This window comes from Homalodisca vitripennis, chromosome 1 (assembly GCF_021130785.1).
Source record: "Homalodisca vitripennis isolate AUS2020 chromosome 1, UT_GWSS_2.1, whole genome shotgun sequence".
In the NCBI taxonomy this organism is placed as follows: Eukaryota; Metazoa; Arthropoda; class Insecta; order Hemiptera; family Cicadellidae; genus Homalodisca; species Homalodisca vitripennis.
The window spans coordinates 82193517-82215073 of record NC_060207.1 but is presented as its reverse complement, the minus strand read 5'-3'; the positions used below and the strand labels follow the sequence as shown (position 1 = coordinate 82215073).

General features: G+C 31.5%; 1 protein-coding gene and 1 long non-coding RNA gene across 3 annotated transcripts in view; one reads left to right on the top strand and one right to left on the bottom strand.

Annotated features, from left to right (window-relative positions):
* Positions 1–21557, bottom strand: part of LOC124365743 (serine/threonine-protein kinase Aurora-2-like) — a 38632-nt gene that overhangs the window by 14848 nt on the left and 2227 nt on the right. For both annotated transcript variants that reach the window (XM_046821737.1, XM_046821745.1), the window contains exons 3-4: positions 3975–4188; positions 2780–3070 (exon numbers count right to left, since the gene is read on the bottom strand). In XM_046821737.1, the coding sequence (XP_046677693.1) occupies positions 2780–3070; positions 3975–4188 (505 nt within the window). The remainder of the gene's footprint in view (positions 1–2779; positions 3071–3974; positions 4189–21557) is intronic.
* On the top strand, positions 1535–20500 carry LOC124365755. Its single transcript, XR_006922741.1, has 2 exons — positions 1535–1845; positions 18878–20500. It is a non-coding gene; the product is annotated as an uncharacterized LOC124365755 (long non-coding RNA).

Genomic DNA, 21557 nt, shown 5'->3' with positions numbered 1-21557 from the left:
GAAAGAACATGGTCCCAATGAGCACATATAAGGCTCCAGCTTTGTGAATACAACTTGAGCATAACTCAGATCATAATTCTTGATTGAATCAATATAATAAAATGTTTCATCTGCCCTGCTATAAAACAGTAAGCTCCAATGAGAACCATTGACCTCCATTCCTCCTTTAGAATCGTTAATTTGAATGAAAATGTAAGATTTACTAATCATTTCAGGTTCCAAAAAAACAGTCAATATCGTTAGTACACTTAATACCTTAGCTTATATTTGAATTCATGTAATAGACATTTTTCATTACATTGCTTTGAAGCAGGAAATCGAAGTACAATGAAATTGTGTCATCTAGAATCCATTCATTTGCCAAGAGTATATTGCATAAATTAAAATTTACATCATTTTCATGTAGGCCTATGTTGTAGTTTTTGTTATTAACATTTTTGTTAGGATTATTTAGTTGTTGTTCAAATTGTGTTATTTGCAGTTTTAGGGCAGTTTCCAAGGACTTAAAGTTATTTATTTCACTCGAAAAATTGATTTTTTCTTTGTCTGCAATTTCTTTTAGTTAATCAATCCTGTTGTTAAGAATACAATTTTCCTTCCTTAATTGGCTTACTTCACTGTTTAAAGTAGTTATACTGTCATTGAGTTCATTGATTGTATTATTTTTATGTTTAACATCTTCAATATAACTTGATAAATCCTAAGTTTATGCCTTAATAATGTCCTTGTGTTTTTTACATCCATCTCAACATCTGCCTCTAGACAGACAGACAGTTCAAGCTCCTCTAACCGCAGTGATTTTTCTTTTTGTAAGGCCTTTTCGATGTCAGTACATTTAGTTTCTAATTCTTCATTCTGTGCTTTTAATAAATTATTTGTTATTACTGTGTCATTGTATTCTTCAAGAATGTTAGTAGTCACTTGCAAAATATTTATAAAGTCATTAGATCCGTATCTGTCAATCAACTGCCCATACATCTATGCAACTCACAAGCATGCTCAGCCACTTTTTCCTCCAGCTGACTGTTTACCAAATCATTCTTATCGTCAATGAAAAGCTCCATCTCACAATTTAAGTGGTTTTCATTGGGGTATTCAACTATGGATTGTTCAATTTCCTGCAGTGCTTTATTAAATTTAAAATTTTTTGTTTTGGGTTTACCATACAGCTTTATTTTTTAAATAAAAACAAAAGTCAGATGATTTTAGTTTTGCCGACTCATGAGTGCCATAAAATTCAACATTGTAAAACGTATTTTTATCTTCGTCTACAATGTCTGTGATTCTAGCAGGCCAAGGTGGAAACCCCTTTACTTTTGCAAATACCCTGTCTCCAGCAGCAAAAGCGATTCCATCATCATTTTTCATTTTTAATGTGAATTTCAGTGGATTTTTTTTATTATTACAAAAAAGAATTAAATAAAGCACTCCAAGTTTGAAATATGCATTAAAAATGGCTTTATATATATATATATATATATATATATATATATATATATTGTATTTATTTCTTTTTGTTTATTTAATTTTTTTATTTATAACTTATGCAAAAAGTTATTGCTCTCTCTGAGGATTGAACCGGGGATCCCAGTAACAGCAAATATGCACTCAACCTGTTCATCTGTCACACTGATGATATGAGATAAGAAATGAGATTGTTCTTGAGCTCAACCTTGTCTGTTCATGTATATAGTGTCAGCTTGTACTCCCACAATGAAATTTACTAAATTATTGTTGTAAACTTTCAAAAAATAATGGATCCAGTAAGATCACTTTTTTACAAAACAGTTATGTGGAGTTGTGGATAATATTTTGAATAGCAACATTCAAAAGACTCAGTATAATGTAAGTAGGCCTATGTTTCCACTCACTTAGTTTAAAACAGTTTATTTTTAAATATGTGGCACTTTGAGAACTTACTATCTCATTGTATGTGATTGAGTTTTTAAAGGAAGGGAAAGTTAAATCTTATGCATAATTAAATATTATTAAAAATTAATTACTTCAGAGTCTATGTTTGTTTATATTTAGGTTAAGACTACTCCTTTGTACTCCTTTGTAATTTTATCTAAATATTTTATAATTAAATTGTGAAAAACTGTTATTTAACCACTGAGTCTTCTCAGTATTGCCTTAATGAAATCATAATAATAAAACTATGGTCACCACTTTCAACAATCCATTTAAAAACATCCAAAAAACAGCACCAACACACTTTTGTACATCTCCACCTTGTCCATTCAAAAGAATTTTCTTCTCATCAGTGTTTTCACCATCCATTTTTGAACAGAAATAGTTTTTTTCATTTATTTTTTAAGATTACATTTTAAAGGGTAATTTATAAATAGCTTATTTTTTATAACTAAACTAAAACTCATTAATAGGATAACAGCCATAGTTTAGAACTTTGTTACATTGATTTGTTTTCTGATCGTAACCAAATTTTTTAAGAAATCCATAACGTTACAGCCATATTATCCAAGCCAGTTCCTACTGGCTGCCTTCTGAAGAATTACTGGAGATTTCCACGTCAAATACAATAATATAAATTAAAATGCAGTTAATTCACAATAAATATTGGGTCATAAATTGTAAAAACTTCAAAACAATAAGAACAGTAAAAAAATGTTTAAAACTCAATGCGACATTTTAAGACTCCATCGACATAGTTTTTCAAATTGTTGTTTGATGAAAAATGTTCTGTTGTTTTTTTCCCAAAATAATTCAACATACAATTTTTAATATTAATGTTAAAACTACTTAACAACTGTTGACTAACTTGGAATCTGATGTTAAGCCCATCCGTTTGTCTGACTCCGCTTGGTCAGTGGGAGGGTTGGGTTCACTGGGCTGAGGCTCAGTCACTGCCGGCTGCTCCTGGCTCGGCTGCGGAGCCTGGCTGACAGTAGGTTGTGGAGGTTTGGTGATCGGCTGTGGAGGTCGGAACACTGGTCTAGGATGGATGGTGCCAGCTGCTGGTTTGGCCGCCCCAGACACACCATTGCCAGTTTTCTGTTGGCTTCCGTTTTGAGTCGCTTGACTGGATTTGATTGGCATATTTGGTTTGGATCTAAACAATCACAAATAAAGTCTATTTTACTATAAATTTCCATTCAATTTAATTTTACACTAGGTTACACAGCAATAGAACATAACATTTAATATGAATTGAGGTTAAATTCTTATATTACATTGTTTAATTTTCTATCAAAGTTCATACCAATATCCTCAGATTAGATGAGTTAGTATATGTTTTTCAGAATATATGGGTGTAATCCATTGTCCTTGAAGTAGCATCTGAACTTACAGAACAGATATTAACAACAATAATACCTTTATCAGGTATGAGCTGTATGCAATCATTTACAGAAACATTTTTTTGTAAATAAATCATTAAACTGACCACAAAATAAGAACAAACAATATTTCTTTCTGTATTTCTGGAAATTAATAAAACTACTTTATTTGGCAGGCCAATTGCACCATTGGTAAAATAAATTATATATTTGGGGATTTTTTCAGCTTGATGAGCCTGAAGTTTGAACTAAACTAAAGTTTTGATGCACATTTTTATTTTATTTTCTATATCCATTATATTGGATTTAGGTACATAAAATATGTTTATTAGGTGAACTATAAGATATGCTTTATGTCTAGGTTTGTTAGTGTTAATAGAAATATATCATTTACTCCTATTACACTAAGAGGATTCAGAAATGATGTATTTATTGTTAGAGTAAATGTTTTAACATATCTTAAATGATTCATTGAATTTAAATTGAAGAAGTGGAATTCTTTTAGAAAGTTTACCCAGATTTTGAACCTTCTCCACCACAGGTAACACCTGGTACACATTGGAATAATTATTTGCTGTTCACAGTATAATAATTGCACGAGACCCAGAATGTTTACACAATCATCAATATCTGTCACGTAACAACAAAAATTCATTAACTGACTATGACAGTACTTACAATTTGCTCGCAGTCAGACTTGGCTTGGCGGCAGGGTTAGTGATAACTCTGTTTCTCTGACTGAGCACTCCTCGCCCAGCCACCTGAGTGGTACTACTTGAGGTTGTGGAGGTCGACTGAGACACAGAATGTGATGTTGGAACTAAGTCAGGTTTGACACTGTGCGTTGAAGGTTTGAATCCAACTGGCCTCGAGATAACATCTGGTTTGTTTCCTACAAACATTCAGACAATCCGGATAACATCTACTAACTTTAAATCGTTTCAGACAAAAACAATTAAAACTAAGTTATCGGGAGGAATGAGGAGCACAGTTAAGCTTCACTGCATGTTACGATAATGAGAAATGATTTTGTTATATTCAGAGTATTTTACTAGAAATAAAGGAGGTGGAACTTTCTGTAACCTCTAAGATACATCCCAGCAGAAAGGGGGATCGGGGTGATCTCAACTTTTATAATATGAGATCTAAAAACAATAAACACAACATTGTAAAAGTAATGGGACTTTAGTAAGTACAAGTTATCATTCTTCAAATATGAAAAATGCATGCAGTGGCAATTCAAACATGGTTAAACCAGTTTTACTTAACATTTTCCACATAAATATTCAGTCTATAAGGACTAAGACAGATGAACTTGAATCATTAATTTTAAACATGAATATTTATATCCAGATGTTATCTGCAAATTCAAACAATATAACTGCAAATTCAACACAAGTTATCTTTGATAAAATGGAATGCGAATTAAATGCCCTGAGTAAGAACAGACCAGTCTGTATCACAACAATTCCTCCTAGATATGATGTCCAGCCAGACCATATGATACATTACAACATAGCTCTGGCAAACAACTATATTAGGGAACTAGTTCTTAGAATGAACAACGTTAGTCTTATCGATCTCGACTCTTTTCAGAGATTTCACTTCTCCCGAAAAGGCATTCATTTAAATCACAGTGGAAAGAAGAAACTTGCATCAATGATTGTTGACTATATTCTGAAATTAAATACACAACCAAACAATAGTATAACAACATACAGAATCCCAAATAAATTGTAATACCATCAATGTTACTGAAACACCTATGAGAGATGTTATTAAACGCTTTCGATATGACAAAACTGTCGGATTCGCACACACAGCATTTCCGGGGGGACTTGGATGACCCTCGTCACATGTCAGCTGGTGTGGCTGTCGTCTTCAAACAGGAATTTGGCCAGCCTAAACTATCACAATTGCGTAAACACGCCATCTGGCTCTACAAGATAATGCAAACAGTGCAACAGTGTATAGTCTTATAACTAAGGATAAATATTATGGCAAACCAAGTAAACAGGACTATGACACTGCTTTTTCTGACCTGTCTCAAAATTTTAAAAGGAGGGATCTGAAGCACTTGATATGCTCCCCAATGGGCTGCGTACGTGATAGGGGTCAGTTTGACACTCTTTCTAGACAATGTTAATAAAATTTCAACAATGCACAGGAGCCACTGTTACCATTGTCTCATATTTTCAAAAATCATTTCGATCACTAAGGAATGGTTTTATCTCATGAAGATTTTAACAGGGAACTGAAGAACCTTATTGAGGAGAAAACAAAGACTGCTCCCACCTTACCAGCTCTTAACCACCCATCAGAAATCATCAATCTTGAGTCACATCAACCAGCAGCAGTGAGGTCTCCAGTGAGTTTGGTGACGCTATCCAGGAATCAGCAAGAATCACAGGATCGGGCTAGTGATGTGTTTGTGGCACCGGGCGACCTCACATTTTCTGAGGCGCTAAAGCAGAGTAATGGTGTTTGTGGTGAATCATTAAATCAGGCAGTACCTGCCTCAGTTTTGCTCTTTGAATGCTACACCTCAAAAAAAAACTGTCTTCCTCCTGTGCACAGGAGCGTCACCTAGGTAGTAGTTACAATTTAAATTATGTTTCAGACAGTACTTACAATAATCCATGTACTGTCATTAAAGATAAGCCATGTGACTTTGGAAGCTTTGTAAGCAATAGCACATTTGGGTTGTTCCATCAAAATATTAGAGGATTACAATCATCCTTAGAATCTTTAGAAATTACGTTGAGTGAAATAAACCCTAATATAGTGATTTTAACTGAGCATAAAATGACCAAGATGATGCTTCAAAGGTTAAATATTAATGGTTATGTCTTAAACTCTAGCTATGCAAGAGAAAGCTGCAGAGGAGGAGGTGTAGTAATTTTATCCAAAACAAGTGTGATTTGGAAAGAAATTAAAATTCCAGACATTGGATATTTATTGAAGGATGAAATATTTGAATGTTGCATGGTTGAAATAAAAAAATATTTTTCTCGAAAAAACAGTCTAAATTATTAGTGGTGGCTTGTACAGAAATCCCATAACAAAAAATGAACCAGAATTCTTAAAAAGTATGGAAGTTTTATTGGAACATGTAGACAAAAAGATATAAGCACATTTTAATAGCGGGGGATATAAACATTGATATGATGGGACAATCCAACAGTGCATTGAAACTGAACAACTTGTTAGTTTCTAATGGAATGTGCTCTTTAGTAAAATTTCCAACTAGAATTACGGAGTCATCAGCCACAACTATAGACAACATTTTCACCAACATTAATATGAATTTTATCAAACTAATTGGAATTAATACTCAACTCTCAGACCATGATGGGCAGTTCTTAGCATTATTACATACCCCTATTAAACATAAAAAGTAAAATTACTGTTCATCCCAATGAATCCATTCAAATGTATACTAGAAAGTTCTCAGATTTGAACACACATTCATTTTTGTATTCATTGCAACAAGAATCATGGACAGACTTATATTTAGCTCCTGTTACTTCAAAATATGATGTTTTTCATAGTATTTTATTGTTCTACTTTAACCTCCATTTTCCTAAAACCTTAAGTCGAAAACAGTTGAATAAAAATATGTGGTTAACAGATGAGCTCAGATTAGAAAAGCTAGTAATTATTGAATTAAGTAGCCTAGCTAGAGAACTTCAAAGCCCACTTGTTTATAGTGAGGTAAAATCAAGAAACAAATTATTTAAGACAAATATTCTGCATCAAAAGAAACAATATCTTAATAGTCAGTTGGAAAAGTCTGTGAATGTTAATGCCACTGTCTGGAGGATGATTAATAGGGAAGTTGGTGTAAACAACAATAGTAATAAAAATATAGAGCTTAAGGTTAGAAATCAACTTTGTACAGACCCTGGTAACTTAAGCGAATTTTATAAACAGATATTTCTCAGATCTAGTAGATAAATCTATACTGCCTAATTTGTCAAGCTCCACAGGACCTTCAGTTCAACAACAACCTATTTTGTAATTTTTCTAGATTTAGACTAGAGCCAGTCACAGAAGAAGATATAGAGAAAATTATGATCAGTCTAAAAAAACAAGCTTAGTGCTGGATTATGACGACATTCCTGTTGTTCTCATTAAGAAAGCCAGGAAATCGCTAATAAAACCTATCACTCACTTAATAAATTCTTCTTTTATTTCAGGAATATTTCCAGAAAAATTGAAAATTGCAAAGATTAAACCTCTATTTAAAAAAGGGAACAGAACCCACGTAGAAAATTATCGTCCCATTGCTTTGCTTCCATCAATCTCCAAAAATCTTTGAACGTGCTTTTTACAATCAATTTAAAATTTATTTGGAAAAAAACAATATAATTAACAGCAATCAACATGGTTTCCAAAAGGGAAAATCTGTTTTAAAACCGCAGCCACAGAATTTCTTGAATCAGTTATTGACTCCATAGATAATCATGAAAAGGTAATTGGAGTTTTTCATGGATCTGAGCAAAGCTTTTGATTCAATTTCTCATGTTTTGTTGTTGTCCTAAATTAAAACAAATTGGCGTAGAAGGTAAAGCTTTTGAATGGTTAAACTCATATCTGAATAATAGAAAAACAATTTGTCGAATTGGAATATTTCTCCCACAACAAAGGGACAATGTATAAACAACTTTACAAATCCTCGATTTCCAGATGTGAAGCATGGGTTCCTCAAGGTTCCATACTGGGACCTTTACTTTTCATTTGTTATATCAATGATGTACCTAAAAATCAGGCAACCTGGAAAACTTTGTTTTTATATGCCGACGACGCAAACCTAAAAATTTCTGCACCTTCAATAAAGGGAGTGGAGGAGTCATCCAGCACTAACTTATCACTTTTGGCTCAATTTTTTGAAGCAAATCAATTACTTTTGAATGTTGATAAGACAAAACTTTATAGTATTTTAACCACAAACAAATGAAAAAAATAATCAAGCCAACAGTAAACAATAAATAAAGATAGCCATATTTTCCAAGTAGGCAAATTCAAAATTTTTAGGATTATCGATTGACGAGAACCCTGGACTGGAGCTCTCACATTGAAAGTGTTCTTGCAAGGGCAGCTTCAGGCGTCTATGCTTTAAATAGATTAAGAAATTTTTGTGATGTCAAAACTCTAAGAACAGTCTATTTTTCTTATATTCATTCCGTTATTTCCTTTGGATTTCAATATATGGTGCCACAACAGTTAGAAATTTAGACTCAATTTTAAAAATCCAAAAGAGAGCAGTAAGATCAATTTTTAAACTTAAACCAGGCACATCGTCAAAAGAACATTTTTGTTTCATTAGGTATAATGACCGTGTATGGTATGTATATTTATGAAACAATATTATCGGTAAAGCTCAGATTTTCCAATTTGCCACAGCTTGGTACACTTCACCAATACAATACCAGGCATCAAAATGACCTTGCCATTCCCACACATCATTTAGAATTTTTTCCGCAAAAAAACCTCAATATATGGGCACAATATTTTATAATAAATTACCTCAATATTTAAAGTCAGAAAATGTTTTAATCAACTTTCAAATCAAAAATTAAAATATTTTCTCATTGACAAGGCTCTTTATAGTTTTAACGAATTTTAAATACAGAACATGTCAAATTATATAGTTAATAATAATACTTTAGATGTACAATGCTATTGATGACACCATTCAGTGTACAATGTTGTGCCAATGAATAAAGAAATTTTTGATTTGATTTGATCTCTATAAATGAACATTGGTTAATGGAAGCAGAAATTCGTCTCTTTATACCAAGTGGGTATAAATTTGCAAGTTTTGTTTATGTAGAACCATGTTTGGACACGGTGGTGTCTATTTTTGTTAAGTTGAATTTTCTCTTTAATTTTAATGTTCTGGACTTTTTTTGCACAGAAAAACTTTTTGGGGTAACTGCAACAGACATTCCAAAGTTAAATACAATTATAGTTTCAGTTTACTGCACACCAGATACCTGTTCCAATGTATTTTCAGACACAATGATTGATCTTACTATATATTTCCTTAAATTACCTAAGTGAAGTGCTCGAAAAATTTTTATCTGTGGAGACTTAGATATCAATATATTAGAGAGTGAAAAATAAAACATAACAATATTTTTTAAATTCTATGAGATCAATTGACTTCATTTGTTTACATGACAAGCCTACAAGAAGGCCTACTTGCATTGATAACATATTAAATAATATGTGAGACATGCGTACACTTGTTGAAGTAGTAAAATCCCTTCTCTTGGATCATGTGTGAACTAAAAGTGTGAATTCTTATAAAATTTAAACATTGATTATGATTTATCTACTATTATTAGTGACCTGTGATGGATTTGTTTGATAGTAAAAAAAATAGCAATGCCAGCTGTTTTAACCTGTTTTTATTGAACGATTGATGGTGATAACTGAGTATACTTCTTTATTAGACAATAATGATTGTGTGAATGAAACCTTCTCTTATAGGCTACTGAATGATGGCTGTTAAGTTAATCAGGTTCAACAAGCTACATACTATTTTATTAGTATAGTAACTGATAATTTTAATGAGTTTGGTCCAATATTAACTAAATTTAGAAACCATAATGATCAACATGTATTAATTAATAAATTTAATCCTTTCCTTGGTCATGTAAGAATTTTAGTTCTACTGCTTTATGATAAACCCAGAGAAGACATTACATATAAATTAAAGTATAATACACTAAAAACTTATTATAAACAGCAAATAAAATTAGCTAAATTTCAAGCCAATGAAAAATTTATGATGGAGGCTAATAACAAAATGTAAAGCAGCCTGGAGTATCATAAACTGTGAATGTGGTCGCAAAAGTAAACCTCCTAAAGAAGTTCCTCTGTCACCAGAAACACTAATAAATATTTTGTAAATATATGGAGTAATAACTTAAATTTAAGCAAAAGTGATATAAATACTATTTAAATCAAATAAAACCTAATTTAAGTCATATAGATGTGTTTACTTTCCGTTATGTAGATGCATCCCCCCACATGAGGTTTTTTAAAGTATTTTATACAGTTAAGTAATTCTTAGTCTGAAGATATTTACAGCATATCCAACTATGTAATTAAGTTTTTAACTGATGTACTTCAGGTCCCTCTAGCCTATCTGTTTAATAAAATGTGTAATGAGGGCATCTGTCCTAACTGTCTGAACACTTTTGTAGTTGTGCTTATCCATAAAAAGGGTGATGACATGTTAAACCAAAAGCACTTATTTTAAATGTAAACCTAAATAAAATTAAATGTCTGCTAATAACTTTTACACCAGATAATGAGATAAAAATGCAAACACGGATCTTGCATTTCTGTGTGAAGTTGCTGATGGTATAATTGAATGCTTTGATTGGTGTAAGTAATTAGGAATAACAATTATCATTTTTGAAAGATTTTCAAATGCAAAGGAGGTCAAGCCATACCTTATTTTAAACCTCTCATATTCACCAATCATTTTGAAGAACATTTAAATTTATTTTGCTTCTTGTATACAGAGTGATTCAAAATGTTAAAGTTGAACAGTTTCACTGTTTTATTACTGTTAACCTCGTTAACAATTTTTACCAAATCCAAAATTGTATTTCAGGTTGCCAAAGAAGTAATCTTTCTAAAAAAATGTTACAGTTTGTACTTTTTAGGACACTTAAAAATTTTTTAAAAATAGTTCAAATGTAGGATATTTCAAACTCACAAAACCTAAACAATTCAAATAGCAAGGTATGACTTTCATTACACCTATCTATAGCTTTCTCAAAAAATAAAATTGTTTGTATGTTAAGTTTGGATTTATCTTGGATGGTTGAGAAATGCTAATTTTTACAACGTTTTGTTGTATTTAGTACACCATGTTAGTTCTCCTACCTTTGCCTTAAGGTATTCTAAATGTCTACCACTAGTTTTTAGAATATTTTCTATATTATAAGAGGTACTGTAAACTAAAAGTGTGAATTCTTATAAAATTTAAACATTGATTATGATTTATCTACTATTATTAGTGACCTGTGATGGATTTGTTTGATAGTAAAAAAAATAGCAATGCCAGCTGTTTTAACCTGTTTTTATTGAACCGAAACATGTGATTATACATTCAGTTACTTTCTACCGGTGTTTGAGAAGCAAATCTTCAATAATTACTAAACCTTTTTGAACAAGTTTTGGATAAATGATAGGAGATAATAATAATATCTTTAACAGCATACCATACCGCCACGGGCCACCTCTAAGTGCAGTGACTTACTAAGAACTGGGCACACTTTTGCTCCATGGAATCAACTCCTGCTTGTGGTGGGGTCAAACTTGACCCCAGGCGACAATATACTATATACACGAAGAGCAGAACTCAGCGCGTCTCAGTCACTGACATTACACAGACATACGTCAAGCCATGACTGCACTCTCGTGAGAAAGATAAACTAAAGGACTACCTTGGTTGTATTATAGAAGTCGAATACCTTAGGGAGTTTGTCATCAAGATTTATCATGATAGATTTTTCATGGAGCCTTAAGAAAATCATGACTACGGATCTGTTATACTATGCTGTATAAGAAAATAAAATTTTGTTAGAGTTGAAAGCAAATTGAGAAGATAAACTGTCTTGTTCTTATAAGATAGAAATGTTTCCGGAATTTCCAGTTTGTGTTTCTTTAGTGTTCCAATATTATAGGTGGAGCCATTTTGGTCAAGGTCATCCACAAGTTATATTGATGAAAAATAGTTATCCCTTATGACTTTGCAATTTGATTGAACTATCAGCTCATAAGATGATTCAGGTTGACCTTTTTCGCACTCATCTTCAATGCAAAAATCACTGTCGTCGATTTTTGATCACGTGGCCACCTTCACATAACATGACAGGACATCAGAAATTTTTGAAATGACTTCGATGTAAGAAATATCATCCAGCTTACGATAAATTTCATTGTATCTTAGTTCTGCTATGATATTAAGTACAGGACAATCCACACACTTCAAAAAACTTATACATAAATACAAATTTCACACACACACACACAAAAGGCTACACAACTGCCTGGGGTAGGGTCAAACTTTATATATATATATATATATATATATATATATATATATATATACCATATACCCCAGGTGACAATACACCATATACACGAATAGCGCAGGAAGTAACAAAGAGCAGAACTCAGCGTGTCTTGGTTACTGACATTACACAGACATGTCAAGCCATGACTGCACCCTAGCTGTTGAAAGATAACTACAGACATGTGAGACAGGTATAGACCCCAACAAGGCTGTCAAGGGTTAATCCTTTAAGTGCCATGGCATAAATGGTAAAAACCTTGTAAATTGCTAGCGACAATCTGTATTTAGATGATATTTAATCAAGTATACATGATATATCTGAGTAACCATATAACTGCATTCAATGTATTGATTAATGCCCTTTTTTATTTTTTTCCCTCATAAGTCTTTGGAATGATAATTAACTATGATATACAAGGCATAAGAGTTCTGTATTAATTGATCATAATAGGTTAACCAAAATACAAAATAGTCACTCATTATCAGTTCATAAGTATGATCAAAAAGGTTTTCTAAGAAATATTATTTATGGCTTTTGGACAATCCTTTCTATTCGCTGGAAGAATTTGTTTGCATGAAATCTATAACATTCTAGATAATTTAAAAATTATACTCTTTTTGATCAACTAATGAGACTTTCTATACATTAATCCATACATCATTAAACATATTTTCATTTTCTTGTTTTATAACCAGCATGTTAGCATTCTAATTTATGTGTTAACATAAGGATGGACGTGGCTGTCACTAGGCTCCATTTTATGACTTTGTCAATGATCCTTGTGATTTTTATGACAAGAAAAATGATTTTGATTTGAATCGATTTTGATGTTACAGTCTTTTAGACGATTAATTAGTGAGATGCAAATTACACGTTTAGCTAGCAGCATTGTTTACTTCTCCCTGTAACAGTGATTTGATGTACCAACAAATCATAAAGCAGTATACATTTATCAGTGTAATAATATCAATATTGTTATTTTGATGTATCTTAGGCATCAAGTTTTTGTTTGTTTTATTGTTTCCAGTACTGCTGCCCAGTGTTTTTGTGCTTTTTTTGACAATCTAATGTTGGCATAATTTATTGTGGAAAAATATAATATTATATATGAATTTTGTTTATAATTTCATGGCCTTTCACATGGTATTGCTAAATAAATCTTACAAAATAGTACGTTGATGGATAATTTTGAATCAAACTCAAAAGTTTCTAAATATTTTAAACATTTTGTACTAACACATATTAAAAATATATTGTATTTTATTACTGCCAGAAAATGTTTCTTAACCTATATCCTTCATTTATTGCAATAAAACATAGATTATAAAAATCTGTCAACAATTTTTTCCAATAAGCTTGCAAATATATAAAAATAAGGCTGCCAATAAAGAGAGGGTAACATAACGAAATAGCTATGCCACTCAAAGTTTTGATATATATATATATATATATATATATAGTTTCCCGTAACTCTCTGGAGAAAAATATAACACACTATTTCTCAGATCAAGACAAACACATTTCACCATATGAACATGGGTCTTTGGTGCTTACTTTCAAAACTGTCTGTCTATTGTGTTTTTTTTTATAAAATATTAATATCTAAAAAACCAGTCATTTAAATCATACCGGATTTGGGTCAAATATTTATAGTAAAAAGGCCAATTACTGCAAAAGTAATTATGATTATCTTTAATAATTTGAAAATGACGTCTATTAAAACTGTTAAACTTTGAATATCTTAAAAACCAACAATTTTACTTTTATCAACCACAAAATATTAAAGTGTTATATAATGCTCAAAAAATAAAAATACCCTCATTTTAGATATTCAATTTAGTTTTCTATCCCACTAATATTATAAAGGCGAAAGTTTTAATGTTTGGATATTTGGAGATTTGTCCTCGAATCACACTGAAACTGCTATACGGACTGTGCTGAAATTTGGAACAGGTATAGCTTTTGGCCTGAATTAACATTTAGAGTGCTTTTTACCACCCATAACACATTCATTTCACCAAATAAAGTTGAATTCAAATTGAAAAATTAGTTTGTTTACATTCCAATGTTATGATAAGAACGAAACGTATTTTAACAGCTGTTGACAGCTATAGTTCGACAAACTTTCTGAAATATCTGTTTACATTTGAATTTTATCAATAATAAGTAAACAGTGCTTGATTGGTAGTGTAATGCAGATAGTAAATAAAACATTAACACATAAATTTTACTCCAAATTGCGCCAGTGATGAATTAAAATCATCTAATGCATTAAATACTGTTATAAAACTAACCTTAATGAACAAAGTTATGAATGTTTTCACATAAGTTACTTTAAACTGGCGGGCTTCCTTGACATTATGATATTACATTTTAACAATGGCTAATGGAAAAAACAGAGAAATGAATACTAACATGCCTCAATGATTCATTCTTTCTCTGGCTACAGTCCCAAAAACAAGTGTAACGCAAAATTTTAATAACGATTATTTTGGAAAGTTGCAAAACCTTAATAAGAATTTCCCTCTTATACAGAAAGTTTTTTTTTTTTTAAAGGAGAGGCCGATCCCCTTTTAAGCCTTATTCTGTCTGCCCTCATGGGCCACTGGCCTGTGCGAGGATCTTATCAAACAGAATAAGGGGGAGTGCCGATACAGTACAAGGTCAATGGTACTGATAAAAAGTGCAATGGTCACAGACAGGATTTGAACCTGCGTTATCTCTAACTCAGACCTAAAGTCCAACGACTTAGACCGCTAGGCCATCGGCACTCCCCATAAAAAGTAAATAGTAAGTAGGTAGGACTCTCCCCTAGGTCGTAATAGGCTTTTCAGTCCTAATTATGTGTGCATTTTCTTCATCAGGACAAGGTAAACTCAACTATGTCAATACGATTTTGACCAAAGTAGATTTCTGAGAACTAGATAATCGAACGTATATAAAATTTGATCGAGGCAATATGGCAAGCTAAACTGTGACATAATAGGTAAGTGAATTTATTTAACCGAAGTAGGCATCTCGGTCCTACGTAAGTGTATATATATATATATATATATATATATATATATATAATTTTAATAAACATTGAATCGCAAAAAGTACTTGCTCCACCGGGACTCGAACCTGGATCTCTCACTTGCCGGGTGTATATAAGGCTATTGCCATTTATACAATTTAATGTATATATATATATATATATATATATATATATATATATATATATATATATATATATATATACAGGGTGGTTATAAATTATTGGAATCAACTTAAAAACATGGAAATTGTTTTATTAAATAGCAAATTTAAAACAGTTTTATTACCAATGAAGGACAAAAAGATTACTGCTATTCATACTTTTACAAGGAAACTAAACTAATTCCACGTGCTCTCCGAGGTTTGCACGCAAAGTTTGTAGTCTAAATTCAACCTCACACCATGTGTTTCTGAGCATTGCTGGAGTTATGCTTCCAATAACCTCTCGAACTCTATTCTTGAGTTCCTCAATATCTTTAACTTTTTTGGCGAAGACTCTGTCCTTGACATAGCCCCACAAAAAAAAGTCTAAGGGTGTAATGTCTGGGGAACGTGGAGGCCAAGGAATTGGACCATCCCGTCCAATCCAACGACCAGGAAACGTGTCATTTAGGTAGTCACGTACTATCTTACCCCAGTGTGGAGGGGCACCATCTTGCTGCCAGTAAACAGTTGGTTGTCTATGCTCAATTTGCGGTATTGCAAAAAGTTCAAGCATGTCGAGGTATACCTCTTTAGTGACTGTCGGTTCTGCGAAGAAAAAGGGTCCTATCACTTCATCTATAGCCAATGCATACCAAACGTTTATTTTAGGGAGCCTGTCTCTTTCTTGTTCTCGAACATTATGAGGATTTTCAGTACCCCAAATCCTACAATTGTGTCTATTCACCTTACCAGAAACATGAAAGATTGCTTCATCAGAAAAAATTACTTTTTTCAAGAAATTGCTTTCTCCAATGTTTATTGTTTATTCTTCGAGGTCAAGTAATCTAACAGTAAAATCGTAGCGTCGAGGTTTATCGTTAGGTTTTAGTTCATGTAATAACTGAATTTTGTATGGATGGAGCTTAAGGTGTTTGTGCAAAATTTTTAAGACTGTTGATCGAGGTAATCCTAATTCCAAACTTGCACGCCGAGTAGACTTACCAGGGCTCCTCGTAAACAATTCTCTTACTTGATCAACAATAGCTTCAGAAACTGGAGGTCTACCAGCACCTTTTCTATGTTGGACACTTCCCGTCTGTTCAAACTGCCTATACCAGCGTTTTATAGAATTGTTACTCGGAGGATTGCGGCCATACTCTAAACGAAACCTTCTTTGAACAGTTATTACAGATCTGTTTTCATGAAACCAAAGAACACACCTTGCTTTTTCTTGCACACTAGCCATTTTGATACTGAGGTTAGTTTAGCGTTTGTTTAGTCAACTGTAATTAACAGCTGGTGTGGAAAGATCCATTGTTGACCAGCTGACTATGTCACAACACAAGTCATTAAGAAGAATCATACCTTACACCCACAGTTTAAGTGACATTTTTACTTTCTTTTTATAACTACTTTTTATAATTATTGTAATGTGTACAATTATTAATTTTCAGTCAGTATATAAAACTGTTTTAAATTTACAATTTAATAAAACAATTCCCATGTTTTTAAGTTGATTCGTTATTTATTTATTCAATATTAAAATGTGTACAATAATTTATAACCACCCTGTATATTTCTTCTTCATCATAACAACAAGGCAAACTCTGCTATAGTACTGGAAATATCTTAGACCTGAAATATATGACAAGGACTGGAAATATACGCTTTTTGACCGAAGTAAGTTTCTGAGACCTGTGTGATCTGAGATTTGTGTTTTCTTGATCGGGATGACAAGGCAGATTCAGCTGTGACATTATGTATATAATTAATTAGATCCAGAAATGCTCCTACACGTGCCAAACATGATATAATAATTAAGTTAAACTCTGATACTATTTACCACGAACTTAAATAATATTTACCTGATATATGCCTACTTACGTTTTAAAATTTGTATAGGACTCCCATCATATTACATCATAATTGCTTTTACTAAGTGATATAAGGACTTTGGTTCTAAGATTGCGTGTGAAGTCGCAGGTAACAGCTAGTGTATTCATAAAGCCAGTTAGTTAAACACTTTCACTGCCGACAACGTAATTTGACGTCGCGCAAGGAGTTCTATAGACTGCCGACAACGTCATTTGACGGCGCCGACTTTTACAGTAATAAAAACTCATTTAAACGACTATGAAATTCGGCATTGATAGTCATTCGCTAATTCGATGTTTTTGTTTCTTACTCTATGTATTATAATCTATGAAATGTTGTTGGCAGTCATCTGTAACATCGGAAAAAAAGTGGTTTGTTTACCGCTTCGCGTCGGGCGTCGGCTATTTGTTGTCGTTCTGCTACCGTAGTTCGTCGTCTGCGTCGTTATTGTTTTGCTTGCTATTACGTTTGTTTATGATTGTTTTGTGAGTAAATACAATGAATCGTAACAGTATTGAAGACAATCAAGTTCTAGAAGAGTTACTCAGATGTTCAAGTGACAGTGAAAGTGATGATTTATTCCAAGATGACACAGATAATGATCCCGATTTTACTACTGATGGACTTCTTGGAGATGCAAGTAAGTTTGTTGACATTGTATTTTTACTCAAATAACAAATATAAGCAAATTAGTAATAAAAACATTTATTCTTGTGTTTTGTAAATAATTGGTTTATTACAGAATTTTACAGTTTATTGTTTATTTTATTTTATTTATTTTTTATTTTTTATTTTTTATTATTCAAGACTTTCCACACTAAAAAAAAATATTTCAGCATAAGTAAATTTTAATTGTAAACATGTGTAGCTATAGTGTTAGTAATGACAATTCTAAATACAGAAAAAAAATAATAAAAAATATATTATGCTACAGACTAGTACATGGTGATGTTTTTTGGTCAACTTTTTATTTTTTACAAAAAACGTTATGTTTTTAAGTTTTCAACCAAGACTTTCTGTTTGAAAATATTTATGCATGAGCATCTGTGTAGAAAGAGGAAGAACTTAGCTTTAAAAAAATGTAAGTCCTATGGTTTTCTTATAATTAGTTAAAAAATTATATATATTTAAAAATCGTTAAAAATGGGCGGCAGTGTAAGAAAGTTGTCAAAATTAGGAGGCGGCAGTGAAAGTGTTAACACAGTCACTTAATTCATTAATAATTACTAATATATTATTTTTTTAATAAATTGTATAATTGGTTAGTAAGAATTCATTTTATTCTGATGATTAACTCTTAGACAGCTTTACTACTTATTACTGAAAATGTGTAAAAAAGTTCAAAAGTAAATAAATAAATGTTGTTCTTTAGTTACATATAATTATGATAAATTTCTGCTTACTCTAATTTTTTATTTGCAGATCTTACAGTTATAACAGAAATAATTTGAAGATAGGTTCCAATTGGTTCAAGGAAAAACCATATTGATCTGGGGGTTAGAAGGTTAAAGGGCAGTCCACCCGTCTGTGATTATCATTATCACCAGGTCCTTCGATTCTCTGTTATATTGTTTTATTGCAGTCAGTAATTATTGTAAAATTATAGTCAAAAATACTGATTTTAAACCAGGATTCTGTTTTTGTTAAATAATATTTAAAAGTAGAGATGTATATAAAAGTAACAAACCGTTTTATAAAATATTTTAATAATAAATTACCCTATGAAACCTTACTTTTGGGTAGAAAAATAGGTAAAACAGACTGTGTTTTAATTGGAGAAAGTGTTTAAATGATTAAAACTGAAAATTTGTTATTTAAAAAAAAGTTGAAATGAAGTAAATACAACATTTGATTTAAATGTACATAGCACAATTTCATTCAGACTATGTATTCAGCCTATACTTTATGCCGATCAGTTATTAAGACAACTAAATCCATGATTTTAGTGTGATTGCTATCCTACCATTTTACTGTAGGTTTTATTTTACAATTGTTAAAGGGAACAAGGGATAGCAGGGATAAGGAAGGTCAGATTATCTTATTTCCATTGGTATTTAATAAGCTACTTTCGTTTGTTTAAGTTTAAATGTTAGTTATAACATTCTTTAAATCATGAATTGAATAAGGTACAAGTTATGACAATGCATAAACTTGTATATTGAAATAAAAAGTTCTAGTGCTTACTGGATTATATAAGATAGTTATTTATATTAATATAGTAAAAATGAAAAAAATGTACAACTGGCAAACAACTAAAGTAGGAATTTTAAATAGATTGTGCAGTTATAATATAAAGGACCTACTAACACAGAAATAAAATATTTTCAATCTCTACCAGGAATAATTATTGAACAAAAACTGTGGGTTATCTTTTTTCTTTGGTACCATTTATTATCATGAGCTGGGATTAAATTGTTGTTTTTCCTTGTCGCTGTGCAAGATTGTTTAAAAAGATGATATCAATTTCAGAATGTTTATTTCTAAAAGCATGTGATAAGCCCCTGTTGATGGTGCCATAGTGCTGGTTGAAAAGGTTATAATCATTTGTTAAGATTGTTTTCCAAAACGGGACATTATTACAGCCTAATACAGTTTAAAATTTAATTTATGTTAGAAAGTTATAAATGGACAAAACAAATATTAAAGTTTGTAAAAATATAAAATTAAAAACATCACACTGAATAGTGAGTTTTTATGATTCTGCGACATGTTAGACAGCGTTCTATACTAAAAAATTGTGCAGTTAAAAACATAAATAACATTTTGAAAATCTTGCTAAACTCAATTTTCCAATTACTTACCAATTGTGCTAATTAAATGCATATACATAACTTAAAATAGTCCAACTTTCCTGAGTCAATTCTTTCATTTTAATAGTCTTTCCAAGAAGAAATCAACTAAGAGTTTCAAAACAGCATAACTTTACAGTACATGGAAATTAATATATTACTAATAATTTGTTTCTTACTCATTTTTGGATTATTTGTACTAAATGTAAGAAATACTTTTTGATGTATTGAAAAAATAAACAAAATCTTAATCTCAGCATGGTTTAATTTGCATCCTATATTTCATTTTTTTAATGGCTCAAAAAGTGCTGATGCCAATTTTGTAAGAGATTGCCTTAGTTGGCTACAATATATTAAGCGACCGCCATGACAATCGAATCAGCAACACAAATTATCAATTACATACATCTAAACTATTGTATTCAAAAATATTCTGAAAATTACAGTTATTTACTATTAATCATTGCCAGAGTTTTATAACATGTATTAAATAACAATGTCGTTTAAAATTGATTAAATCAAAGTAAAATCATTTGTGTGGTAACCAACGTAAAACTGGCCATAGATTCCATCCATAAAAAGAACGAGTACCAGGAACTAGTTCCTAACTGAATCCTAACCTAGTTCAACTCACACCTTACAAAATATATATACATATAAGATTTTAAATGAACAAACACTACTTTTATAATAATCTCCATTTATAGTGGCCATTTTCAGTACTATAATCATTTAACAAGGCAAGTTCTGAGAAACCCTACTAATGGTCCCGTACCTCAAAAACGTACGAACCAATTTTGATAAAACTTTCTATACACATTCACTACATGATCTACTACACTAAAATATAAGCCTCATTCTTAGGCCGCACCTTTTTTCGGAGCCACACCGATTTTAAAGGCTAAGTGCTGGCAAAAACAATCTATATGAAAGTCCGTACCTCAAAAACGTACGAGCCAAATTTTATAAAACTTTCTATACATATGTTTTTCCAGAATGTGACACGTAAAATCGATATATCTCCGAAAATAGGTGCAGCTTAAGAATGAGGCATGTGTTGGAGTACAGTAGACCAAGTACTGAATGTATTTACAAATTTTTATCAAAATTAGCTCGTACGTTTTTGAGGTACGGCTATCCATAGATTTTGTTTTTCAGTGTTTGATACATAAAATCGTTAAATCTCCGAAAATAGGCGAGGCCTAAGAATGAGGGTAGTAATATAATACAGTAGACCATGTATTCAAAGTAATGTATTAAATATATTCTATAGATCTTTTGTATTTGTTCTTTTTATTTTTAAATTATAAAAT